Source organism: Cololabis saira, chromosome 10 (assembly GCF_033807715.1).
Source record: "Cololabis saira isolate AMF1-May2022 chromosome 10, fColSai1.1, whole genome shotgun sequence".
NCBI classification, from domain to species: Eukaryota; Metazoa; Chordata; class Actinopteri; order Beloniformes; family Belonidae; genus Cololabis; species Cololabis saira.
Genome location: NC_084596.1, coordinates 21800525 through 21828301, shown reverse-complemented (window position 1 = coordinate 21828301; position 27777 = coordinate 21800525). Strand labels below are relative to the sequence as shown.

Below are 27777 nucleotides of genomic sequence, written 5' to 3'. Positions count from 1 at the left end.
CTTTTGTGATTGGACAGTATTTATATCAAGTAGGTCCCATTGCCACCTGGGACAATGGTCTCCAGTCAGATCCAGGTCACAGCAAGCAGAACCCTTCTTTGGCTCTGCGTGCACCGGTCTGGTCGAGCCGAGTCCATCTTTTAACAAGTTAACCTCCCATAGGTAGGCTACTGCATCGACTCACACACTGGCATCACACACACACACACACACACACACACAAACACGCACACACAGGTAGAACTCGGATTAAATCAGAGGGAGCGGCATCTCTGCCAACATTTGCCTCACACAGGTAGATAGTGGGAGATGAGTGCAGTTACCTGCCTCATGTAAACGGGTCAATTCTGATAAGAAGCTTGCCTCTGAGATGCTCCGTGAGAAGGAGACTGCTACTGACAGGTAAAGGTAAGTGGATGCACCTGCATGCTCCAGATAACTTCATTTGACCCATTTGCACTTGCATAACGAAAGCTTGGAAAGTCGTGTTTGTTTTGATCGAGAGTATAATTATCCTTACAATGGTGATCCGTATCAATATTGGACTTTGCAAACAAAAAAAGGAGAAAAAAAACAGACTTCTTAACATATTAAAGGGGTACAGGATGATACTGTTGGCTTCTCAAATGTAGGCTAACTTGACTCAGCCCTGGTATTCACTCACCATCGCTGTTTCGGTTACTGGAGTAGTTTACACAGGATTACCAAGGGATAATCCTTTTACAGTATTTAGAGACATGAGTCTCCATCTGTCTGCATTTATCTCAGCAAGGGAGCTGTTCCCGCCGACTGACTGCAATGAACAGGACTTCTATGGGAATACTGTCGAGACCAGTGTAAGAAAACCGCTACTTTTATGATTTGCGACTTGGTGAATGAGTTGACCCTTGGTTGAAGAGCCCGACCTTAAACTGCGCGCCGCTCAGTCGGGCTGCAGGGAGATATGCTGCCTTCACGGACCTCCGGTAACCGCGGCTCGGCTTCTGACCTTTCGGTTTTTGTGTGCCTTTAAGTCAGAGTTGCTTCATTGCCGTCGCAACTTTGTGTCAGATACATCTGCGGGCTAACGTGGGAAGACGTCTAAAACAAGTCTATATTAAGATTAAGTTATTTTGCTCGTTAATTTAGCAAGCGTTATCTACAACATCAGTTTATCTTACACTAGCTTTGGGTAGTGATTTGAAACATTAACACTAAAACATAACAGAACTTAAAAAATCTAATTAAATATCAATTTACGTGAGTGGTGAAAAAATAGCCTATTAGGGTGCTCCCCGTGTCTTTAGTGCTTACTTTTCCCACAGCACCTGAATGTGCTCATAGTAATTGTTCACACGGGTTCAAACAACGAGGTAATTGTGAATACCTGTGAAAGGTGCGTGGCAGGAGCGGCTGTGGTTTGTGCATTTTCTTGTCCTCGCTGACCACTCGAAGACGGCACAGTGAGTTTAATTTGTATTTAAAAAGCTGGACTTCTGGCAGCAAGTCAGGTGCTTGATAGTTTGATTCGGGTTGAAGACTTAGGGTTGCCACCCGTCCCGTAAAATACGGAATTGTCCTTTATTTGAGAAAAAAATGTTGCGTCCCCTATTGAACTAATATGGGACGCGATTTGTCCCGTATTTTCATTAATTTTTACACCATATTCTAGTTGAATTATTGAAATAAATTAACTTTTACACCATATTCTAGTTGAATTGTTGAAATAAATTAACTTTTACACCATATACTAGTTGAATTGTTGAAATAAATTAACTTTTACACCATATTCTAGTTGAATTATTGAAATAAATTAACTTTTACACCATATTCTAGTTGAATTTTTGAAATAAATTAACTTTTACACCATATTCTTCACCTGTATGTATGTATGTATGTATGTATATTATACATCTGGGCTAATGTGGACATACGTAGCATAGGAGGCTATTTCAGTTGCTATATGGTTGTCTGTCTCTACAGTCATGAAAGTTCAATGCTATTAAAGCATTTTAAACTTTAAATCAAAGCATTTTGTTTTTCATATAAAATAAACACATTTTTATTCAGTTTAGAAGTTTTAGGGCTTTTTTTTTTGGCTCCTGCGCTGCTGAAATCAGGGCGTCCCTTATTTCTATTTCTGAAAGGTGGCACTGGCAACCCTAGTTGAAGAGAGATTTGGGGAGATTTTCTTAGTCCGCATTGACAATCTAATTAAGGAGAGTATGATGTACAGACTTAGCGGTCTTCTTAGCAGAATTAAAAGGAAGAAAAACTCGGTTCAGCTTACCCACCCCAACCATTTTCAGTGATTACATTGTTCTGGCCTTTTCCATGTCTTTTCTTTCAGGTGAGGACGTTTGGTGATGCATAATAGAAGAGTTTACATGTGAGGGCGATGAGACTTCCACACCATAAGTTTGTCTTCATGACCTGGTGTCATCTGAAAAATGCAGTAAATTATTGAGCAAAAAAACTTTAACGTGAAGCCCTCCTTGCCTTACTGCAACCATTCTACCTACCAGCAAAACCCAGTCTACCTGCTCAGCACTTGCCCGGCTGCTTTCCTCTGCAGTGAAAAGCCTCTTGTTCAGCTTCTCCACAGTTTTCTCTCACTTCAGAGGGGCTTAACTTCTAGATGATGAGGACAGAAAGCAAAGGCCGTAGTGCTTCCCCTCACAGGATAACCTACAAATCTGACTTCCATGCTATCAAATGCTCATTTGACACTGGGACCAGTCCGCAAGCAGGGACCAAAACGACTTGTCCCCTCCGGCGTTCCGCCACACACCCCAACAAGTGGATGTCCAGCTTGTCAGATCGCATGTCTCAAAGCAGCACAAGCAACAGAGCTAGGCCCCAAAACACCAGGGGACCCAAAATCAAAGATAACATATTCCTTCAAATGGACAGTCAACAGTTAAAACCAGACGTTGCTCCAGCTCTGCCTTCTGGCTCCAGTCCTCTTCTTCTTCCCCCAAATCCTACTGCAAAAGTCCAGACGTCACCTTTTTCTGGATCCAGACGACCAATCATCACTTCTTCAACTGTAATGAGCGCTGTAACCAGTATTTCTACACAAGCAGCATTTCAGCAAGACAAACCCTCCAAAGCAGAGGAGATGGCAAACATTGATAGAGCCGCTCTGGCTCAGAAGTTCTCTGTAACCCGAAAGTTGTTTGAGAACAAAGTGACAGATGTTGGTGGAGGTGCAGGGCCAGTTTCAAAACCTGTGACTGGCAAGGGAGGTAAGGACATTGCTGATGACGAGACGACAGTAAGCGGGAGCACGAAATGCCCAGAAGAACGTAGGTTAAAAGAAGATAAATCCATTGATCAAGTAGTCAATACGTCTCTGGGTTTATCTGGACCCGATGACAAGTGTGATAAAACCACAACATCTCCAGCAGAGGAAGACGAGGGAGAAAGGCCAACTATTAATCTCTGCTTGCCTCCTGAAGACACACTGAGGGCAGAATTAGTTAAAATAAAAAATGAATCATCAGAAAGTGATGAGAATGAAGAAGACAAAGTGCAGAAGGAGGATAAACACTTGCTTAAGGGTGAGATGGAACAGCATATGAACAATGCTGCATTAGAACGAGTGGAAGCCCTGATAGATGATGTCTTTGAGGAGCCTGAAACAACAGCAGGGCCTCTCAATATGCTCAGAACCAATGCAGACCTCCTAGCAGGTGAACCAGTCACTTCCTCAGAACACCAGGAGTTATCTGAGGGTAACTGGAGAAGAGTACCAAAGGATGGTGGGGAGAGCAGAGGAGACAAGTATCGGCAGGTGAATGAACAATGGGATGGTGAAAAGGAGGAGCAGAACAGACAGTCGACTGCACAAGCTGGAGAGAATTCAGTAGAAGCAGACGACAGAAGGGAAAGTGCAACTGCTGGATCAGGAGTAGGCGTTTCAGAGACGGAGAGGCTCATGATGCAAGAGAGGTATGGTGACATTGTAGTTGAAGCAAACGTGGAGAGTGACGGTGGACAAGAAGAATCTAGACTGAGTCAAAGGAAGACAGAAAATGAAGAGAAACATGTGAGAGAAGAAGCAACAACATCTGAGGAGCCCATCACTAAGGAGGGGAAACACGCAGCACGTGGACGAGGTAGCGATGCACAGAGTGATATAGGAGGAGGCGAAGAGGACCAAGCAGGAGCTGCAGAAATCTGCGGGTTTGAGAATAAGGCCTTTATCCATGACCACTCTCACCCAGAGCTTTCAGTATCACCAAGTCGGGACCAGGAAAGCTCTTTGCATAGTGACAACCATCTTGTAATGGAATATGAAGAAATCCCTGGTGTATTTGAACTGGACGCTCAGGAGGATCAAGATGAATCTGAGGTTGCAGGGAGGAAGGTCAGGTTTTCCACATCTCCAATCAAGGTAGGGTTACATTTTGTGAAACAGTGTTTATACTGTGAGCTGTTGTCATGTACTTTAAAGACAGTTATTTGCTGGCTTTTCTGTATAATTGCACATTTGTCCAACAGTTTTGCATGCAGCTTAAATCTGTGTTAGAGAATTGCTAGCCCAAAGCCATGTTCTCGCTCCATTAGAGGAGGAGGAAAGGCAAGATCCTGCATGTCTGACTCTGTCAGATGAGAGATGCCTTCACATAAATGTAGAGGGGGAAAAACAATCTTATGTATGTTTTGTGTTTTTTTTTTTTTTATATGATTCACACAAATCAATTGTAGTTGTCAGTGTAGTATCACTAATATGACACTTGAATATTTAGCAATCTCATAATTGTTCTTGTACCATATGTTCGCTACGAGACTCCACACTTCCTGGATCTGTCATGTCTCACACTTTCATTGACAGTTTCCCCCACATAAACAGTGTCTCTTTTTTTTGTCAGCATTTGTAGATGGTCTTATTCACAGCTCACTCATTTGTCAGATATGAGAGTAAAACATAATTTCTGTAGGACTGTAAGTGTAATTTTGTGAACGGTGTTAATTTAAGATGAGGCCACTGCAGGGACTTCAACTGTAAAGTGACTGGTGTCTTTCAGGTGTTCAGCACTTACTCCAACGCTGAGTATGACAGACACAATGAGGACATTGACCCAGTGTCCGCTTCAGCTGAGTTCGAGCTGGAGAAGAGAGTGGATAAGATGGAGGTTTTTGCTGTGGAGATAGAAAAGGGTTTGTTTGTGTTTTGCATCCTTTTTTTTGTTTTGTCCTTTTTGTCTAAATTTGTGATTCAGAAACCAGTAATTCAGCTGCTGGCCATCCTTTCCTCCACTGACTCTAGGAGAAGATGGACTGGGCATCAGTATCATAGGAATGGGTGTAGGGGCTGACCAGGGCCTGGAGAAACTGGGAATCTTTGTCAAGACGGTCACTGAAGGAGGAGCAACACAGAAGGATGGGCGGTCAGTCTCATATGTCCCAAAAGAATAAGAAAACAAAGAGGGGAAAATACGTTTTAATTCTGTCTGTATGTGCCTACGTGTTTAGGATTCAGGTGAATGACCAGATAGTGGAGGTGGACGGTGTGAGTTTGGTTGGAGTGTCTCAGCTGTTTGCAGCTTCAGTCCTCAAGAACACATCCGGCCTCGTCAAGTATGTAACCTTTTTTTATTTTTTTTTTGCTTCTCAGCAGACATTCATTGAAGGTTTCTTTTATCTTTGACTCACATTGTTGCCTGTAAAGTTGAATTCTCTTTCTCTTTAATATATATATATATATATTTTCATTTCTTTTTTTTTAACTGTCTACTAGATTACTTGAACTTAGCTGAGCACACAATCTTTACCATTTTTATTTAGAAACTTGCCGCCGTTGTGCTATTTTTGCTTTGTATTTGATGTCACTTGAAAAACACATGAAGATTAATGGCACTGCCTTCTAAGATGTCTATGCATGTTGCAAACTGATGTTATTTAAAGATAAAACGATGTTGGTATCGTATAACCCTTTTCTGTGATGTTTTTTTTTCTTCTTCTTTAAATAAGTATAAAAATACACTTACTCAGTACATTAGATGATGCTATAAAGGGACAAAGTAAGATAATATAATCCCCAATACTTGTAGTAAGGGCATATGGTCCCTCTTTTTCTTTGGGGAATATTTAGCTGAAATGGTTTAGATCCAGTTGTTTGGACGCATTATAATGTTCCATTACAGGGAGATCATTGCAAACGTTTCCATGTGTAATTTGGTTTTTGTCTTCAACCACATACTCAAAGGCTACTTTAAACGCTCTCGATAAGTGCCGTTTTCAGTCATGTTTATTCACCTAAGATTGTATATTTTGGTGAAACTCAGCAAAATCTGTAATGTCAAAAACAACCTTCTCCTCTACAGGCATTTCAGGAGTGGAAATGTGCTTCGATATATTTTTATATCATTGATTTCTGGGTCACAAACGTGGAGAAATGGCAACAAAAGCAGATGCAATTCGTCAGTTATTATATAACCTGTCTGACCAAACATTTGTCTTTTAACCGGCAAACATTTTAAGAATACTACAGTCTGTGCCTAAAATACCATTTTCAGATGACATTTTTATACATTACGGCAGAATGTTGGGAATATTACACTTTTGTGCTTCCTGAGTCACTGTTTGGTCAAAATCACTTTAGAAAAAGACTTGTATTTTCAATTGCTAACCTTGGTAGCCAAGAACACTTATTTTCTATCGTTCTTTTTAATATTTCAATGTTTTTGGGTTATTTTGTTTGTTCGTGGTGTTTTGTTTTTTTTACCTTTTTTATTTTAAATAATGGTTTCCAACAAGCTCAAGGGAAAAATGCTTAAGAAAAGAGGCGTAATTGCTCTCACACTGTAATTAATTTGTGTTCTGCTGCAGATTTTTGATTGGTCGAGAGAGAGAGGGCGTGGAAAGCGAGGTGGCACGACTGATCAATGAAAGCCTGGAAATGGACAAGACAAAAGACAGAAAGGTGTGTTTTCATCAAGAAGAGTGGAAGTTGGATTGTCTTTAAAAATCCATGTTATTTAATGAGTCTTTTGCCAATATGTCTCTACATATGAATATGAAGAGAGAAATGGAAAGCAGTGATGAGGAGGACAATGTTGACAGCATGTCTGAGACGGACTCGGGTGCTGAAGAGGAAGAGGACGTGTCTGATCTGTCCAGTCTGGACAACTACCAGCTCTGTCTTAAATACCAGCAGGTATTTATCATGAAAAGTCTCAAAATAGGCTAACATTTTACCCCCCACCTACAAAGTGGTCAGGTTAAAAACTTTGCTGTGAAGTTTTGTGTCCTTTCTTAGCAACTGCAGTGTGTCACGGCTGTGCTCTTCCCCTCTTGACTGTGTTTGTAGCTTCAGGCCAAACTACGCAGCAGAACAGCCCAACTTCATCACACCAGGGAAAAGGTAGGTCACGCAGTTAAGACTGAGATGCCGCACACGGACTGATAACTGTAGTCACTGAAACGCACTACCTTTTGTGTCCAAATTAGGAAACTGTCTGGCCCATTTAACTGCATGTGAAATGGCTCGGTGTCGAGTTATTAGGACACGGGCCTCATTCCAACTCAACGTTAGCTCAGCTTTCCTGTTTCCATGTAGTCCCCACTGTGATATAACTGCGCTGGTAAAATCTTTCAAGGCAAAGATTCCTTTTGATTTATCATATTGATTTAAATCTGCACTTTTTTTTTTGTAAGACCCGAGTGAGGGGACTTATATATTAGTTCCTCCAATGAGCATTGGCTTTGCTGTGTCATGTATCATGAAGACTATATGTGGAAGCAATGTCTTTCTCTGTAACAATGGCATGTGAATAAAAAACAAAGTAACATTTTGTTGTATTTCTCCCAGTTAAAAACATGGGAGGAGCGGAAGATATGTTGGGTAAGCAAGAAGGTGGAGTTGGAGCAAAGAGCAGAAGATGGAGAGGAGAAGGCTGACAAACTAGAGAAGTATGTTCAGTTGAGATAGACTTCAGGCTGAAAGACTCAAATCTGCAGAATGAAGATGACATTGTTGTGTTAAAGTGTTGACGATGTTTGCTCTAATTATCAGATACTGGCAAGAAGCCCAGACACTGTGCAGAGTTGTCAGCCAGCGACTAGCTGATGCTCAGAGTCAAACAGAAACCGTGGAGATGAAATACAGCAAGGCCAAGAGACTGGTCAGAGAGTACCAGAGCAGGTACTATGAAATCCAGTAAAGTACACAAAATAGATCATGAATTAATTGAAGTGTGTTTCAAAATCAGGAAAAATTGCACAAAGGCATTTCACCATATCTCTTGAATATTTATTTTTATTTTTTTTCAGAGAGGAGGAGCGAGAGAAACGACTAGCGGATTTAAGGAAAGAAATGGAGGACAGAGAGAAGCAACACAGGGAAATTATCGAAAGGCTTCAAAATCAGGTGAAATGATTTTTTTTCTGGTTTGTGTCTTTATTTTACCAAGCTCGCTGTTTCTCTGTGGTCATGGTTTCACATTGTTTACAGATGGGACAACTAGAGGGAGAAGATCCTGATCCTGAGCGGAAGAACAACTCGGTGAAGGGTAAGAATCTAGACTTGTGCTTTGATTTTTAAATGTACAAGTGATGTAAATATTTAATCCAAACTGTCATAGAATATGTAAATATCAGATTTCAAACATTCTTAACCTCCTGAGTAGCAGCACTTGTTTGTTAGATTGGTATATTCCAGTTCCTGATACCGGGCGTCTAGACTCCAGCGCTCATAAAGCCAGAGCTCAGCTAGCCCAAAAATCTAAGCGACATCCACCTTCCCGAGACAAACTTCGAGAGAGTTTCAGAAAGCAGGTAAGAGACGGAGCTGAAGGATGTGACCTCCTAACCTACTCTTGCCAGCCAGCTCACGTGTCCTCTGTTGCAGCAAGAAGAGAGTAGATCACTGCCCGTCTCCACCGCGGCCCACAGCAGCAGAAGTGACCAGTCCAGCACTTCTTCATTCTCCGCCTTCAGTCCTCAACCTTCCAGCAATTCCTTCACGACCCCTCCCAACATCCTCAGCAACTCTGTCATGTCCTCGCTGTACAAAAACACGGGATCCACAAAATCCAAAAGGAAATTTCCAGACTTCAGGTGGAGATTCTTCCATCATTTCCATAAATGCGGCAGTATTGAGGGTATTTGGGGGGGTGGTATGTTTTCATGCAGGTTTCTTCTAACTTTTATCTATTTCAGTGGCCTTCGAAAGTCTCTGAATAAAAGGAGAAGTGAAAAACTCAGCAGAAGGTCCGCAAAGAGCAGGTGTGAAAATGTCACTTGTACATAAAAACCAAAATGATCTTATTTGGTATTTGGTAAATTTGAATTTTCCATGACTCATGACTCATGACAAATGATAACTAGACTGCTTTTGCTTTTAAACACACCATTATTTTGATTAACTTTAATGTGAGAGGCAGTAGAACGTTGCATTGACAATGCTCCACCCCATCAATTCAATGGAAGGTGGAAATATAAATAGATATCGAAATGCAGAATTTCCACTTTAGTCCATTAATGGAAAATGCATATCATCCTGAAAACATTAAGCAAAAGGAAGTTGATGGAAATGATCTTCTTCCCTGAAGTTTGACGAATCCACAAATAATGTCCTGACGCTCTATCAGCAGGGGATCGTGTGGCGATCTGGATGAGCCTACTGAACTGTCTCCATCAGGCTCGGTCACCTCTATGCCTTCCTGTCTGCCCTTTCCTTGGTTCGGAGAGAAAGGGAGAGAAAAAGAGGAGGAAGGAGTGAGAGTGAGGGAGAAGTTACGATCCGTGTCCAGCAGCAGTTTGCCTTACCTAACCACCACAAGCAGAAGAGAGTATGTAAGTACAAATGGATGCTTTCAGCTGAGGCCTTGTTCATCTCACGCACACAACGTTCTAAGCAGGACACCTTCCCGCTCTGCCTTTAGATATCTCAAACAGATAGCAGCCCTCTTTAAATTGAGCACGCATGCATGGTTATGCACTAGATGTTACATGTGAGCACCCCAGGACTGTTTCTTTTGGTTTCAGGGTATTGGCTCTCCAGTGGGCACCTCCAGCATGGTGGGCCACATCTCTGATCACTCTCTTTCTGGACACTCCCACACTTGCACCTTTTCCTCCTCAGAGGTGAGTCTGTCCTTCCCTTCCTCCTCCTGTCCCTTTTTTATGCTTCTTTCTTTCCCTCCGGTGTGTTCTCTCATCAGTTTTCCCAAGCACTTACTTACTTACTCTTCTTTAGTTAACAGTTCCCCTTTTTCTTCTTCTGTGGTTTCCTGTCAGACTTTGGACAGTTATTCAATTCCCAACAACAACAACAATCAGTGGCAAGGAAGACCGCTCTCGGAGTGGAGCAACCAGCAGGTGTGTCTGTGGTTATTCGCAATGAATATGGATCAGTACACATCGGAGTTTGCTGCGAGAGGAGTGGACGGCCCGCAGCTGCTGAACATGGACAGCCAGAAACTCAAGGTGAGCAAAATGTTCAAAAGTATTGAATTTAGATGTTTGTAATATAACACATGTATTTAACAACAATGGAAACCTTGTGGGGTTTGTTTTTTTTTAAAGCAATTTTTGCGCAGTAAATTATTAGTTTTACAATCTTATAGAATAAGGTTACGGGATATGTAACATTCACAGGGAGGTCATTATAATTCCCTAGTGTTTATTTAGAATGTAAAAATGTGCAGCTTTGTATAAATTATGATGGGAGACCTGATCACATGACACTTTTTCAGAAAAATGCATTATTTCACATAAATTATGAAAATATCTATTACCTACTATCCCCTATCCCTACAGGCTTGTGGCTACATTAGGAACTTCGATTTATCTCAAATGACAAAATGAAAAGGGAATGCATGAAAAGCTTGAAATATGGTCATTAGAATAAAATCACTTGATCAAGGACCATGACTGGAAGCATCCATGTTTTAAAGGGTGTTGCTAGTAAGATCAGAGATGTAATGTTCTCCTCAGTCAATGGAATGGAAAGTACATTTTTCTTTATAGCTTTGTGTAAAATACCATCTAAAAATAAATAAATGCATAAATAGCCTTGTACAGGAGTAACTGAACTCAATTAACTAGTAATCTTCAAGAAGTGATTCATTTGTTGGCCATCATTACACCTGACATTGGTATAATGTTGTCAAGCAGTGTCAAGACAGAGTTTTAAAGATGATCGGTACAATACAAGTGTGAAAAATGAGGAATCGTGCTCCCAAATACAAAAACATAGGCCTAATACACTATACACTCACACATTTTTCATTCCTTTCTCTGTCAGGCTCTTGGTGTGTCAAATCAAAGTGACCGGTGTGTCCTCAAGAAGAAGCTGAAAGACATGAGGAAGACGGAGGAGAAAGAACAGAGGAGAGAGGACAAGAAGCAGAAGGAGGGTGAATACAAGGAGATGGCAAACATGATGGAGGAGAAGTCTTTAAAAGACATAACCTACGGCTCCAAAACCGTACGAACCGAGTCGCTCTTGTAAAATTAAACAGAGGTGACGTCTGAGATGCACCACCAGCGCGAGTGTGTTTGCAGTTTCGCAGACAGTCTTAACTCCAACCTGTTTCTGTTGAGCAAATAGAAATGGCTAGATCCACTCCACACCGTTTTTCGCATCTTAGTAGTCATTTACGATAGCAGAGCTCTGGTTGGGACCTTCAAACCCAAGCAGAGTTTGATTCCAGCACCAGTTTAAACTGACAGCCGTCGTGTGTTTCAGTGGCCAGTGTGAGAGTTGCCTGTTTCACAGCGATGTTTTTAATCATGAAACGTATTTATCTTTTGAATGATTTTATCATTTGTGTGCTGATTCCCGCACTCAGGTATTTGCTGTAAATGCTTTTTTATGTGTTAATAAATAATGCTTGAAATTTCATGTTGGCGAAAGTCTCATTCAGCTTGAGCTTTAATTATACACAGGACACATGGATGTGAACATTTAAAAAAAAAAAAAAGTTTTATTCAAAAAAACATTTCCAAGAACCTCTCCAACTCCATTTTGCAGCCGGTAACTAAACAAAGTGTGCTAATTGTTAGAATATTCACAAACCAAGTGCATGAGCTGTAGATAAATTACAGCATCTGTACATTTTTACTTTAAAAAAAAAAATGTAAGTGTGTTTTTTTGTTTTGTGTTTTTTATATATAAAGTGGGGAAAACATTTTAGTAACGGTAACAGTCTGCATTGCATGAGTCTTTGGCCTCGGTACAGGAAGAAACAAAGCAGTCCTTGAAAAAATAAATACAATTTAAAAACATTCAAATGTACAAAACACTAAAAAAAACACTTCTTTACCCACCAAGCAACTAGTCAGCACTGAACATACCAAAGAAGCTCCACAAGCTCTACAGACTTGTGCCGGACGATCTCCTACACTTTGTTCAAGAACAACATGGCCACTGGACAGTTGTGTTTGATCCAATATTTTTCATTTCAAAAAACAAAAAACTTCTGACTAATCTGCATTGATATTTACAATGCTTGTGCATTGGCAGGGTAGCAAACATTTCCAAAATAGGTGGTTCATCTATAAGACACTGAGATTTAATTGGCTGTTAAGAATAGTGCTCATTGTCATGCCAGGTTGTCATCCATGGCTTCTTTTCCAGGTTTTCCCAGTTTCCATTTCCAGGGCTTTTCACTCTCTCCTCCCGTCTGATCCGAACTGCATTGTAACTGGGAACCTTGTCTTCATACTTGGCATGCTTGAAAAAGCCACACTGCAGGGGGAAAAAAACAAAGTTAATGATCTATTTGGAAAATGCTATTTAAAGACCGCTAGAGAAAGCAAAGCAGAATGTGACGAGTCCCGTCAACTTATCCACAAGTGCCAAAAACCCCAATTAATCTATTGAGAAGTGCAGCGGAACCATCTGCGCACCTCTATGGAGAAAGGAAATATGTTCTAATGCCCCTGATTTTAAAAGTGGATTAAAAACAAAAAAACCCTTCAGACCAAGCGACTGCGGGTGCAGTGACCACAAAGACTGGAAATGCTAGAAGAGGTCAATGAGATGCAGAGTAGCGCCCAAAGTATTCCTCAGAGCAATAAGTAACGCAATCACCGCTCATCAGCCATCACCTTCCCCGGCCATGCAAGTTAAATATAACTATACACACATAATCATGTGTGAGAAAATCTCTTAGGCATTGCTTCTTTGCAGAATAATCAGTCAGCTTCTATATTAGCATTTGTGTCACAGCGCGTGAAGTTACCACTGCCTTTGTCTACTACCAGAAAGCAGCACTTTTACAGCAAGAAAAAGAGCAAAAGGAAAAAAAAGGTTTCATTCATCATAGTTCGGGTAATTTTACCCTCTCTGTTTTATGCATTTGATGTCAGCTTCTCTTTCTCTGATGGGTCCTCTTTCTTTTTCCCAAAGACTCCACACTGAGAAGAGGCAAATCATTAGAAATGTGTGTGATTGCTGTTGGGCAAACCTACAGCTGCTCTGTAAATGGTGGTCAAATTAAAAATCTAATGTCATTAAAATCCAAAACATGTAGGTATATGATAGTTTTGGTTTCATTAAATCGTGTGAACTTAATCTTTAAATGTTTTTCCTACCTTCCAAAGAAGGAAAGCCAAAAGAGCCAACAGCAGCAGCCCGAACAGGATGGACAGCACGATGATCCACCACGGCACTCCAGCATACTGAGCTGCACGCCTCTCTGGAAACACCGTCAGTCTCACCTGGAGAACGCAGGATGGAGACAGGACATCAATCAAAAGGAAAACCTTCTAGCGTCAAATAGGTCGGAGGGTTAGAGAGGATTTGTTGCAAAAGCTCCACAACAGTTGCATAATTTTGCATGGAAATTAAACATGAAAGGTCAACCAAAATGTTTGTAATTTTTTACTTAATTCACATTAAGTAAAACATACACCTTAACACCTTAACCCCAAGTGAAGAACAACTTCAGCTGGAAAAACATTTCATTATACCAAACCAGATGGATTTTGAAGTATCAACATGTTTACAGTCTGATCGAAGTCGGCCTAAGGTAGCAAACTTTTGGATGGACCTTCAAAGTAAGAGCAAAATTTCAAAGGGAAATAAGTGACATTTCTCAACTAAACTGAGCTGAATTTCACTTCCTGAAAGCAAAACCTACAGCAGAAAACCCTGCATACCAAAGCTGAAACAGCAACACTATGACCCCAGCACAGCACACAAAATAACAAATACACTCAGTGATATTAACTTCCTATTAACTTCCTAAAAAGAAAAAAAATACTTGAAAAATACTTGAAAATAGCATATTTTTGTTCAGGCATTTCATTTGTTTTATTTCGTCTCTAATCTACTGACATACAAAGTCCAGCTATCAAAAATTCCTGACCTAAGTGTATGTTCATAAAATAAGCAAACATTTTAGAGCTTTTGAAGAATACTACATGTCAACAAAGACATTAGGAGATTTCCTTCTTGGATCATAAAAACTTTTAATTACCTGTGTCTCAGCATTCTGCAGCACTGTGTTCTTTGTAGTGGTGTCAACGTGCAGAGAGGCCTTCACGATCACCTCCACATGGTGCAAGTCGGAATATTCCTGTTTAGAGAAAGAGCAGCATTTTCATTTTTAGTGTGATGCAGCTTGAAAACTGCAACAAACTCAATATTACCTTTCCTCTTAAAGCAATCTCCAAACTATCGACAAAGTTAGTTCCAAAAAACAAAAAAGACTCCACTCATTGGCGTCTTACCTTTGTGAAAGTGTTATTCCAGAGGCGCGAGTAGAGTGTGATGACTGCATTACTGTCCAGGCCCCCCAGAGGGCACTTTATCCTCACACACGATGCCCCATCCTCACAAGTCTGTAGAGAAATGAAACACAGAGTTAAAATGATAAAAACCTGTCTAACTGGTTTCAAAAAGCACAAGAAAACAACACTATAAGGCAGAAGAATGGAGTCGAAAGTCCTTGTGTTGCCTTACCAGAGTTTTGAATTTTTTGTTCTCAATTAAGCGTGAAATAGTGCCCTCTTTTCCTTCCTGGGTGTTTTCTACCGCTCTCCTCATTCTGGTGTTCACTGGTTCCTTAAAGCAGAGCAGAAAACTTTTGCATACTTGTTCCGTTTAGAAAAATAAATAAAGCTCTATATAACAGTTTCTCTATCAGAGTTTGTACTAACATATATTTTCTGGCAGTTTAATATAAAAAGGAAAAACCAGTGAACAAGCACATTTGAATATATTTTGACCTACCTTTTTAAGAGGGTTCATCTCATTCTTAGGAGTGCACTCTATCTGCCCCACTCCCGTGGAGTTGATCTTCATCAGGTAGAGCAGCCACCCATCCTCTGCCATCTTCTTGGGCCAGTCTATTTCAAGGGTGGCGGTGCCAAAATCTGTTAAGCGTTTTCCCAGGTTGATGATCTGTGCGAACAGCAACATGTCAAGAAATGTAGTTGTTATATAACACTGACATTAAAGATCTAATCTAATGTAAATGTCCCACCACAATTTAGAAAGTATCACTTATTCAGCCAGCCCATATAGAATATTTATTTAATTAAAATCCGGAGGAATAAGAAGTGTGTTTGTGTATCGGAAAGATGAGGATCCTCTTTGTACGTACTCTGAACTTGTACGTGATGGCGCTGCCGATGTCACTTTCCGTCTTGATGGACTTCTCATCTTTACTGTGCCCTGAAAAGTAGACCTGGGACGGCTGGGCTTGTCTTGGAGTAAAAACAGAATAGGAGAGTAAGATGCATGAATCAGTGCATACGTGTGTTTTCTGCACGTGTGTGTGTGTGTGTGTGTGTGTGTGTGTGTGTGTGTGTGTGTGTGTGTTTGTTTCTTACCCTGTTAGAGACAATTGCAACATGATGGCCACTTTAGCCTTTGCTTTGACAGGAGGTAGATCGGACTGGCTGCTTGTCCTGGCGCATAAAATTGACACAGACGGGTCAGTTTAATAAACTTCTCAGAAAACATGAATAATAACATATTCATATATTAAAGTACATTAATTACATTCCTGTATGTGTGTGTTTGCTGTCTTTGTAAACGGAATCAGTGCTACTTAACAGTTTGCGCTGCACATACTTACGTGATTAACTGAAGCTCAATCTCAAGTTCAGTGGTGTTGAGAGCGATGCCAGCTGTGCCCAAAATAATGTAAAAGGTCGTCTAAAATCACAGACACAATTCCCAAGTATTAACACTTGCATAAGACGAGTTATAAAGCAGAAGAAAACATGACTTCCTCTCACCTCTGAGTCACGTTTGAAAGGGTTTCCAAGCTCACAATCAGCCTTCGAGCCATCTTTATTGGCTATGCAGGTTACTGCGAGATTCTGAAATCAATATTACATCCCAATCAGGAACAGAAACTGGTGTGTGAGAACAGAAAAGTGTGAAGGATAGAGAGACTTACATTCGGTGCAACGCGGTAAGCTGAGTAGGTGAGGGAGCTTGGTAAGAGGACAGTCACATAGGCTTCGTGTGCATCATCTCCGCCTCGATTGTTCACTGTGACCTCCAAGGCGATGTCCTTTTGATCGCTGAGCGAGACCACCGGCACACCACCCTCCCTTCAAACAGAAGAAAGTTAGGAACCTAGGTTCTAACGAGCGTGAAAGATAATGTAGCAGCCTTCTCTACTATGTTAACTGTAATAAAAGCATGAACATGACAAACGGGTGCACGTGTGTCTCCTCACAGTTTTAATGGAGTAAAAGTATCGCTGTCGGTTGTCCTGCGGCCGTAGCGATATTTCACCTGGAGGTTGCTCTGACACAAGTTGTCCTTTCCACAACCCTCTTTCACAAAGTGCACCTAAAAGAACATTTAGGTACATTAAATAAAAATCACCGGGGACACTACAAACACCATCTCTGCCTCAGCATCTGCCCTTTGATAGCTCATATCCACTGAGCAGCGTGAGTGCATACCTCCTCTCGGGTTGTCCTGTTTTCATAGGCATTCAGCACAGGTGAGAGTTTAGAAGGCGTGCTCTGTCTACGTTTGCGTGTGCCATCCTGGATATCCACGCTCACATCAATGGGAATCCCACGAAGCTTGTCGCGAATATTTTCCTGCAGGACGATGACATCGCACACAATTATTCAAGTCCAAAAATGCTTTTTTTTTTCTTCTTAAAAGAATGCCGAAACTGTAGATACCTGTATGGCAAGTTGACGTTTAACACACTTCTTTTTCCCTTGGACATCCAAGTTGATGGTCCCCTTGGACTCATAATTGTTATCGGACTCAGAAGGGTCTGTGAAAGTTGCCCTGGGTAAGAGACCATTTTTCCTGTTGTCGGCGTCGGCCTCAAGGGAAAACGCCACCGCTAGATGAGGGAGAGAAAAATACACTCAAATAAAGATATGTTCCTTTAACAAAGCAGCCAAACAGTCAAATGTGGCCCAGCTTACCCAGTCTGGAAGCATAGTTCTTGGAGCTGGCAGTGTAGGTGAAACAGGCTTCAACTGTCAAGCTGGAGACAGAGCAGTTCATCCCATGTTAGACACATGATTGGCAAAGTTTCTTTTTTTAAGATTAATAACTGTTCACAGACTAAAGGAAGTATAAAGCAAATCAAATTTTGGTTTATGGTTGCCCATAATGATAAAATATCAAAACTCCTCTCCAAGCTGACGCAGAAACTCATACCAGAAAGTGTTGCCACAGTTTTTCTTCGTGAGGTCAATCTGAGTGGGAGTGAACTTGATTTCCTTCTTGATGTTCATAACCGGTCGGGCCCTGGGAGAAAAGGACTCAGTGAGCATTTCAAAGACCATCAGGATCAACACTGGAACCGATTATTGATCTACGTTACTCACTTGTAGACAAATACAGAGTCTGAGAGAGATCCGACAGCCAGGTCTGGGTAAGAGTTCTTATCCAGGTCCATGTTGCCAGCCAAAGAGTAACCAAACAGCCGGCTTCCTAAAGACTGGCCCGACAGCACCTACAGCACGAGGAACACAAACTTTGATTTAGGCCGGGGTGATGTACATCATTAATTGCGTAATTTGGTATCTTAATTTCTGAGAAATTAGGTAAAATCATTATATTAATAGTCGTTACTCTGATGACTTTGCTTTTCCACAAGAACGATTCATAAGAGTGACTTTTGAACAGTTAGGTTGTATACACTATGCATCTTGCAAAATTTCAAAACCTGACAGCAGTTATCTTTCAAAACAAACTGCTGATGTAGAAAAGACAAAGGTTAGGTTAGTTATTGTACCTGTGAAGCTTTTTTAGAGCTGAGTCCTGTCGCTGATCCATGGTAAATGTGGACATTCCCTGTCCCACTGCCTTCATAAGGAGCTCCAACTGCAAAATCTGACAACAGGACAGCAGAATTTGATGTACATTCTTCAAGAGGTGTCAAGTATGACCAGCAGATTGTAGCAAATACATGCCAACAGTACAATACTGCGTCCTCACCATGGTAACCATCCTGATTGATATCTCCTAGGTTCTCCACAGCCAGGCCAAACATAGAGTCCTGCGGACCGTCAATCCTGGTGGGTTTCACTTTGTCCCACTTTCCAGCCTTGTTGACGTAAACGTACACAGCTCCTCCAATTTCTCCGTCTTTCTCAAAGTACTGAGGTGCTCCCACCACAATGTCCTCCCATCTAACAAACAACAGGATCGCACACTGATGAGACGACAGTCGAAATAACCAAAAAACAGCAGAAGCTACGCTCGGCACGGGCCACCGTGCACCCTCACCCGTCTCCGTTGAGATCCAACACCGCCAGATCATAGCCGAAAGACGAGGCCAGACCTTCCCCTTCCAGGGTGTACTCCCCCAGCAAGATGTTACTTGCCTCGTCGCCTTTCTTCATCAGCACCACCGCTCCGCTATGGTTCGCTCTGGGAGCTCCCGCCACCACCGTCAACTGACCTTTCTTAGTCAGTCTCGTCCCTGAGTCCAGAGAGAAGCCTGCAAGAAAAGAAAGAAGAATCACTGGTAGCATCGGCGGAGGAGAAGCAGAACCAGGACACACGTCTTTGGTGTCACAAGGAAGATGAAATGTTTTACCGAGGTAGCTGTTGGCAGGAGCGGGGATCAGGTCTGGGTTCTTCTCGTTCTCATCTCCTGCTTCGAAAGGCCCATCGTCATAGATGCCCATCTCCAAGAGCGTGTTGTTCTTTTGTTCTAAGCGTACTATGCCTTGTAGTATAGAGGGGAGATGAGACAAGAGGATGTAACTTAGTGAAAACTATGAACATGGCAATTCTTATGAAGGGGTGACTGAAAAAAACATGAATATAATATGAAAAGTAAAAAAAACTAAGAGAATTATCATTTTATCCTTCTACCCCTTCAGATTCAGATTCAGATTCAGAAAAACGTTATTTATCCCCGAGGGGCAATTTCAAGGCAACTGAGCAGCAAGACGTTGAAGTATAAAATAGGATAATAAAATAAAATAAAATGAACAGATAAGTGGGGCGTGTCTCATCCCTGTTACCTTTCCAGTTGTAAGCTCCGGGAGCCCCGAAGATGAAGTAGTGGTAGTCCTTGTCAAATGTAGCAGAGAGGCCCTGCTGGCAGGATCCGAACATCTCGTGGCCTCTGGGCCGGCTGTCACAAAAATGCCAGCTTCCTCCATCCTCACCCGAGTCCGCGTCGATTGTTAGGTCCTGACTCAGCACGTAGCAGCGGCCGATGATGTCACGGGATTCAGTTCGCGTGTTTACGGCGGTGCGCCGCTGGTAGCGATGGGCACACGTCTACCGGGGAAGACAGAAAAGCACAGGCTGAGATCATGTGATCAGAAAACACTTACAGTTACACTTACACTTACAGCAGTCCTTACAACAAACTTGTTTCGTTGAGTACTGTGGTATTTCTTTTGACTTTGAACAACTTGGTAATAATATCGGTAATGACGAGTAGGGCTGTTCGATTAATCGATTTTAAATCGTAATCGCGATTATGTAATTAGAACGATGTTAAAAAGTGAAACTCGTAAAATCGATTTTTCACTTTTTTTTTTTTTTTTTTTTTTTTTTACCTTGTCTGCACACATATTAATGATTGATACCATATTAATGATTGATGGAAATACCTCTCAATACCTGCGACAAGTGCCCCATCGGAGAAGCTCTTTAGTGTAGGAGGGGGCGTTGTAACATGCCACCGGGCATCCCTCAAGCCAGATGCGGTAGACCGGCTCGTGTTCCTTGCAAAAAACTTGCAAATGTGAATAGCAAATGTAATGACTGACATTACACACCTCTACCTCCTTCATGGGTTGCATTATTATTTAGCATGCAAAGACCCAGTTTAGTTTAATTAGAAAATGTCTTGTTTTATTTAATTGGAAATATAACTTACTGTATGTTTGCAAGTGCTGATTTGCTGATTTTTTTTTTCAGAGATAAAACTTTATATTTTATTATATTTTTTAAAACTTTTTTTCAACTTATTTTAGAGAGTTTTTCACTTTATTCATTCATTTTTGGTTTAATAAGAGCAAAGTTTGCATTTAAAGCCCAATGGGGCAAATGTTCAATAAAAAAACAGCATATTTGAAATCATTTCTTTGCCTTTTGTCAATTCACAAAATAATCGTAATCGAAAATCGATTTTGAGAGAAAAAAATCGAGATTTTATTTTTGGGCAAAATCGAACAGCCCTAATGACGAGGCATCATTGTTGAGATATGAAGACAGTCCTACCACAATCTTGCCTCCTGGCCCCTGGCTGTTGACCGTCACCCCCATCCACTGATTTTCTTTGCTTTCTCTGGTTAAATCCTCTACACAAGGACAGATGCCAAGACACAAAAAAAAACCAAAATGGTGAGACTCCACTTTTTATTTCTTCAAATGTGCTCCAAACTTATGAATGAATGATGCATTTGCATTAGCAAATATCTCACCATCATTGTCAAAGTTGACTCTTGAGCAGTCAGTGGAAGTGGAGCTCATGTCACAGTTGAAGAGTCCTCCCGTCACTTTAGCTTTTTGACCGCTTAAGGCTTTTGCTCGCGGCGCACCAACCAGCAGCCTGCAACACACACACACAAACACACACACACACACAGGTCAATCCAGCCTCTGATTCCACTGATACCAACTACTCTACAATTCCATGAGGTAGTAAAAAGCAAAAAACGTCTTTCATCAGCTCCTGGGAGCAGGACTTTCTCCGCACCGCAGTCTTTCTAAACCGAGAATCAGGAAAACTGCCACACCCATCTCCACCCACCACACCCACTTCTCCGGGTTTCCCGGGGGGTAAATCAGGTCTAATCCCTGAAATGAAGCTGTATGAAGGTTGACAGTGGCGGATGAGGCACATCCACGCTGTCAATACACTGCTCTCTCTGTCTGCATCCTCTGCCTTGCTACGTCTTGCTGTCCGATGACCTTCAGCGTTAATGATGCACAGTACTCTGCCTTCACCAGATGAGATTAAGCAAAGCCATTTTTAGCTTGAAAACAAAGCACCTTCAGATACATACACCATCTGGGAGGGAATACTCTGAGACATCATGTATGGCAGAAGGAAGAGCCGAGGCCTAATGTGATTAGCATCTTCAAAACGCAGACCTAACTAGTCCACTCTGCAAGACACATGTGGAAGAAGAAGTCAATCTAGACGGCGAACTTTCAGAGGGAGTATAACTCATGATGGAAATTGACTTAAGCAGGCCTGGGAATGAGCAAAGGGCAGCAGACTAAGTCTTTGCAGCACATTCAAAATGTGGCTTGTGGTAACAGTTAACATATGTAGTAGCATGCAGTCTCTTAAAGTTACTGTTGTGTGTTTCAAATTTATCCCTGTGGAAATGTACATTTTATTTTAGACAAAGTAAAAAGACTATTTCTGTAACTCAAACACTGTTTTACTTCTTTTTTAAGCATCAGATGGGCTTTGCCTTGTTTGAAACCCACACCATCATTTGTGTCAGTACTCAGTCGAGCCTTTTGTGTTGTTCTGGAAGTGCATGACACTTGATAGTGGGTATGACTATGCCAAGAAGAGAAAATATGTCATCAGACAAAGAGCAATTAGTCTGAGCCATTTCTTCAAAGGGAGGAATGTTGACAGAGCGCGAGGTGGGCGCATCCCCACACTCATTAACCTTTGAGGGAAAAAAAGTAGTCAGGAGATTGGACGGGAAAACTGCTGAGACACTGGAGTCTGGGAAGCGGAGTCAAAGGGTACGAGGTTTCTGCTGTTAATAGAGAATTAAAGTATTGTGAAAATATGGCTCATTCAACTACATTCTGGGACTGACTTACTGCACAAAGATGTGACGACTTATACAACCAGTAGGAATGGGCGATATTTTACCGTTCACGATATACCGTCCAAAAAATTCCTCACGATAAGAATTTGTCATCTCGCGGTAAAAACGATAAATTCCCGTTGATAAAGTTTTTGTGTAAAAATGATTTATGGTTCTGCGTTAAATCCACAACGTACGGGAAGGAAGGAAGGAAGGAAGGAAGGAAGGAAGGAAGGAAGGAAGGAAGGAAGGAAGGAAGGAAGGAAGGAAGGAAGGAAGGAAGGAAGGAAGGAAGGAAGGAAGGAAGGAAGGAAGGAAGGAAGGAAGGAAGGAAAGAGGAAGAAAAGAAGGAAGGAGAGCAGGAGGAAAGAAGGAAGGAAGGGAAAAAAGAAGGAAGGAAGGAAGGAAGGAAGGAAGGAAGGAAGGAAGGAAGGAAGGAAGGAAGGAAGGAAGGAAGGAAGGAAGGAAGGAAGGAAGGAAGGAAGGAAGGAAGGAAGGAAGGAAGAAAACAAGGAAAGGAGGAAGGAAGGGAGAAAAGAGGAAGGGAAGAGGGAAGGAGAGAGCAGGAGGAAAGAAGGTAGGAAGGAAGGAAGGAAATGAGCCTGAAAGAAAGAAAGAAAGAAAGAAAGAAAGAAAGAAAGAAAGAAAGAAAGAAAGAAAGAAAGAAAGAAAGAAAGAAAGAAAGAAAGAAAGAAAGAAAGAAAGAAAGAAAGAAAGAAAGAAAGAAAGAAAGAAAGAAAGAAAGAAAGGATAAATTCCCGTTGATGACGATTTGTGTAACAAACATGGCGGATCTGAGAGCGAGATAGATTTATAGTTGAAAAGGTGGAGTTGAATTGGTATTTTTTAATCGTTATCGGGATAAATGCCGGAAATTATCGTGATACATTTTTTAGTCCATACCGCCCATCCCTAACAACCAGTATGTTATATTGTTTGATCTAATTTACAGAAATGCTCATTAAGGAATCAGCATTGGAAGCTGATCCTCAGGGACAAGCTTTATCTTTATTGCTGCATATTATAACTGGAAAAGGACCGAGGTGCTGATAACGATGCGTCAACAATGCAATCGTTTTTGACTCGCTACACTGACACTTATCTAACTGTTTACCACAAGCAGAGGAAGTTCCGACATGAAGGCTTTGACTGCGGGACGGACAAAGACAAACACAGAAATACAGAGCGTGTGTGTTTGTGTCCAAGAGAGCAAAGACTCGCCAAACACACACGCTCACACGCACAGAGTGGCAGTCGGACACACACATCGGCTCCTCCTCTGCAGGACAACAAAGCTAACAGTGCAGAGTGGGCATGGAAGAGACATCCCATTGAGAGAGGTGCAATGTTGTTTTTATAGCAGCGAACTGGCTGCCTGCTAGGGCACAGCCCGTTGCTTAGCAACAGCCAGTGGCACCCTGTCAACTTGAGGCGTTCACCTCCAAATCGGTTGCAGATCCAGAGGTTCACGATGTGATCGCCAACGTCTGGCTCCATCTATCTGTCTCGATCAGACCTGCTGAATGTGACTGGCAAAACAGCGCTTGTAAAGGCTTCCCAGATGTAGCTCTGATTTATGTTCTCAGCATTCCTTCAACCATCATGTCTTTGTCTTCCTGAGCTCCTTTCTCTTTCATGTTTCAAATTGAAGAAAACCCCAGAGTGGAATTTGGAGTTTCTTTTTCTTTTGTGACCTCGCCGAGGCTGTATCCTTTGTTTGCAGTTACAGAAAATGAGATACAAGGTAATAAAAATAAAAAAGAAAGCGCTTATTAAATCTACTATATGAGGAAAGAGACCTGGCCGCCAATTGAATTAGATACAAACCGTCACAGTCTAAGGAGCAGAACTCACTCTCTCATTTCCTTGGTTCTGTATAAAAAACTCAAAATAGGAAATCGACATAACTTTTTTTACTTTTACTGAACTTGAGTAACCTGAGGAGATGAGGAGGTGGGTAGCTCTGACTGGCATGTGGGTTCGCTGTCAAATACATAAACTACAAGCTCTCAAGCACAAAGCTAACTTCAGCTCTGTAAACCTCACAGTCCTCCTAGTTTCTTGAATCATTTCTGGAATTATTATGGAACCTGCTGACACAGCTCGCTTCCTCTGCTCCTTAAAAGCAATGCCTGTGTCTGCTTTGCTCTCTTTGCCCCTCTTACTATCTTCTCCAGTCATTTTATTTCTCAAACACAGGCCAATGCATTTACTTTCTCCCACACATTCTCACAGTCACACTCGGTCTCCTCCTCTCCCCGCTCTTACATTTTGTCCTTTCCCTCTAGATTTTATTATGCAGAAGGCTTGATCCAGTAATTATGAAGGAGCGTGGAATGCTATACAGTCACAGGCCGCAGTCACAGACACGTGTACTCTGGCAGATACCAGTCAAGTCCTGCTTTCTCCTGCAGGTACTTGCACCACGCATCTCTGCAGGTAATAAAACAATGAAAAACTGATTAAAAGCTGGCATGAATGGATGCCAAGAGGATTGTGACTCACTGTGTACACCCAACTGTGACATGCTAACACCTCAGCACATGTTTTTACAAAGGATTTTAGGAAAGACTCAGAGAGATAAAAACACAGTGAGTGCAGATTATGTGTCTGTCCGCTATTCTTTCCCCTCAGGTTAGGAATGTATCAAGAAGCACACTGAGCTCTCTGACATGCTTCCAAATGACTGACAACAAGGCAACGCCTCAGTGCTCAGCCACAGCATGCATCAGCGCAATTAAAACACACCGAACATGCACTCACTCACTCACACACACACACATCCACAGGCAGCACGCATAATGCACGTGCATTCAAACACATATGCAAGGCTTCCACAGTGGGAGCACATTCCTCCTCTATAACAGCAGTATAAGCAAAAAACATGGATTTCTTCACACACACATGATAAAACCCCCGGTGGTCCAACTGAAGACATTACTAAAGACTAGTTCAACAAACTAACGTTTGTAATTACCTCTTGGTAAATCTTAATTCAGCAATTAAACAGTAAACCAGCTAGAAAACCAATGACTGAGAAACTTTGACTTCATATTTTGACTGGACATCCGTCCAAACCTCAGCGTTGTCCCGTTTACTGTGACAGACAATGCTGAAAAACAACATATATTTCCACTTAGTTTAAAATAACTCAGTTTACAGACTCCAGCAGGTGTTCATTAAACAGTTCAGTTCAGTTGGGTCGTGCTGTACTTGACTTTACAACCTGAAGCAGGGAGACTCCGGTGGCTTGGGTGTCATGCTGTTCACCATGTGTCTTTCATTTAACCATTCACACTGGTTAAATAACGCTGTGACCTTCAGGTATTAGCTGACTGAATACAATCAGCTAGAGCTCAGTTGCACCATATTTGTTAAACTGGCTAGAGTAGCCTGTAGTATCACCTCTGTGTGAGGTGATGAATAGAACAAAAGAAAAAGAAAACTCAGATAAAAGTAAGATTTTGGATATTCAAATATTTAAATATATTTAAATATAATAAATATTTTATTTTGGTATATGGCAGCAGATAAAATTGAGGCCAAACTTGAAAGATGTATTTAAAATTGATATACACTACCTTGTTGCAGCTATCCTTGTCCAGTTTTTGATATCATTGTTTTGCCTTTGTTTTTTTGTCCTTTGTTCTATTATCTTTGTATTATCTTTTTTTCTGTTTTTCTTTACTATCAATTGTTTTCATCGAATGCTTAGGTCCAAGCGGTGGGTTTGGAAGGGGGTGAGATGTGTTAATGTTTAACATCATTGTGGATGCCACCGTTGATAATAAGAAAATCATGAAAAATAAATAAAAACATTTGATCACAAAAAAAAAAGATTTGGGACATTACATTTCATTTGGGACCCCCTTTTACAGGCAGTCATGCTGGCCACTGCTGATGATGTTCAACAGTTTCAACTGCAAACACTAACAAACCTCTGCTGTAGCCATAAAAATGCCAATGGGGGTTTAAACCGCAGTTATTTTACAGCTCTTAAGACAATTTCAAAAGAAAAAAATATATAGATAGAGAGTAGTGAGTAGGGAGACGGCACGTGCATGAATTAAAACTCTTAAATAAGTAACCAGCAGGGAAACATTAACCCTTGGGCTTGAACGGAGGAACAGCAGGAACTTAAGGCTGATTTATGGTTCCGCGTTACACCAACGCAGAGCCTACGCCGTAAGGTACGCGGCGACGCGCGCCGTATTGTGCGCGTCGCCGCGTCCCTTACGGCGAGCTCTGCGTCGATTTAACGCGGAACCATAATTCAGACTTTAGTTAAATGGACTTCTCCGCTCCGATCAGCCCAAATGAACTCATCTTTACTGCAAATATATTTTAATTATGCGAGTACTAGAGTTATTAGGAGAGTTTTCGTAAAAAGAAAGTGTGTTCTTACATGATCTTGTCCTCCGGCTCTAGTTGCCGGTGCATGGCCAGGGAGAAGCCGAACAGGCTGCCCTGCTCCCCGCTCTTCCGCAGCACATTGTCGGTGTCCAGGTTGAAAGCCTGCAGCCGCTCACAGCCCAGCAGGAAGGTGAGCAGCCACAGTCCACAGGTGATACAGCCCTCCATACGTGTGCCAGTCAGACTCCCCCCGGACACAGAAGTACAAGCTGAGCCCTTAATGCACTGGAGAACACTGACTGACTTGACTGACTTGAGTGCTCAAGGGTCCGATGGTGTTTAAAAAAAAAAGTGTCCCTCCCACCGGCACACACCACACCTCAAAAATCCTGATACCCAGCCTGCATTATTCTAACGGAAGTGATTGATGCTTTGTCGGAGGTTTTTGCCTGAGGGTGCTTCATAGTACATGCGCCTGCACTGCCAGCCCCAGACTGAAAATCTTACTGTTTAACTGCAAAATGAAGGATGCTGTTGAAGCTCACTTGGTTAAAAGACTAAGCAAAATACTTCCTAGGTCCCACAAAAGAGAGAGGATTGGTCAAATAAACAGTGACAGTGTGCACACTTGCTCCATGAGTTCTGACCTCAATCCGGATTGGAGGGGTTGATGGAGGGAGGAGAGGGTAAAACATGCTGTCACTGCAGTCATTAATTGACAAAGACATTTTCTTATAAATACCAGTCTCCCATTTTTCAGTGCCAAAGCTATGACTAAGTGAGGACAAGACATGAAAAGGAGACTGACTACATGAATGACAGACATGGATAGGGTTGCCAACCGTCCCTTGAAAAACGGAATCGTCCCTTATTTATAAACTAAAGTACTGTATGGAGCTGAAAAGGGATGCACTTTGTCCCGTATTACTGTGAGAGTCAAAAAATAGTAATAAAATGCCAATGGAAAATGGCATTGAGCTGTTGAGTTCATGTTTTTTTTTTCTGTTTTACTACAACTGTAGCCTACAGTCATGGCCTTTGAGGCACAAATATGTTTACAATTTTTCTACAGACTTTGCACTTTTGTTATTGCACTAAAAATGTGCACTATTACAGAATGGATGTTCTGCTTTCTTTCTATTGTTTTATATTCATTTATACAATTTTAAGTTAAGCAGGACAGGGTTCTGTTTAAGAAAGATACTTATTTTATTCAGTTCATTTTGTTATTTATATTAAAGT

At 41.6% G+C, this 27777-nt stretch overlaps 2 protein-coding genes across 10 annotated transcripts; one reads left to right on the top strand and one right to left on the bottom strand.

Annotated features, from left to right (window-relative positions):
* The first annotated feature begins 45 nt into the window (after positions 1-45).
* Positions 46-11858, top strand: LOC133452599 (neurabin-1-like). 6 transcript variants are annotated; one of them, XM_061732023.1, is made up of 19 exons: positions 46-162; positions 2330-4378; positions 5013-5145; positions 5255-5375; positions 5461-5565; positions 6817-6910; positions 7010-7144; positions 7298-7351; positions 7799-7899; positions 8003-8131; positions 8260-8356; positions 8441-8498; positions 8633-8763; positions 8837-9045; positions 9148-9213; positions 9579-9783; positions 9976-10074; positions 10228-10416; positions 11237-11858. In XM_061732023.1, the coding sequence occupies exons 2-19, from the start codon at positions 2618-2620 to the stop codon at positions 11441-11443; spliced, it is 3894 nt and encodes a 1297-aa protein (XP_061588007.1). In that variant the 5' UTR covers positions 46-162; positions 2330-2617; the 3' UTR covers positions 11444-11858. The 6 variants fall into 6 exon arrangements, with proteins under 6 accessions (XP_061588007.1, XP_061588006.1, XP_061588009.1 ...); XM_061732022.1 differs by lacking the exon at positions 46-162 and adding an exon at positions 202-402; XM_061732025.1 differs by lacking the exon at positions 46-162 and adding an exon at positions 202-408 and having other exon boundaries at positions 9582-9783.
* A 198-nt stretch (positions 11859-12056) lies between these two features.
* LOC133452601 (integrin alpha-6-like) lies at positions 12057-27082 on the bottom strand. Of its 4 annotated transcripts, XM_061732029.1 has the most exons (26): positions 26588-27079; positions 20827-20954; positions 20624-20703; positions 19411-19672; positions 18978-19109; positions 18665-18878; positions 18374-18567; positions 18171-18268; positions 17761-17888; positions 17591-17680; positions 17353-17414; positions 17098-17267; positions 16867-17010; positions 16635-16750; positions 16350-16506; positions 16186-16269; positions 16023-16102; positions 15775-15852; positions 15546-15648; positions 15173-15343; positions 14903-15004; positions 14671-14781; positions 14418-14516; positions 13531-13656; positions 13278-13353; positions 12546-12682 (listed from the first exon to the last, which is right to left on the bottom strand). In XM_061732029.1, exons 1-25 carry the CDS (start codon positions 26761-26763, stop codon positions 13288-13290), a joined length of 3171 nt encoding a protein of 1056 aa, XP_061588013.1. In that variant the 5' UTR covers positions 26764-27079; the 3' UTR covers positions 12546-12682; positions 13278-13287. The 4 variants fall into 4 exon arrangements, with proteins under 4 accessions (XP_061588011.1, XP_061588010.1, XP_061588013.1 ...); XM_061732027.1 differs by lacking the exon at positions 13278-13353 and having other exon boundaries at positions 12057-12682; positions 26588-27080; XM_061732028.1 differs by having other exon boundaries at positions 18665-19109; positions 26588-27081.
* Between the last annotated feature and the right edge of the window lie 695 nt (positions 27083-27777).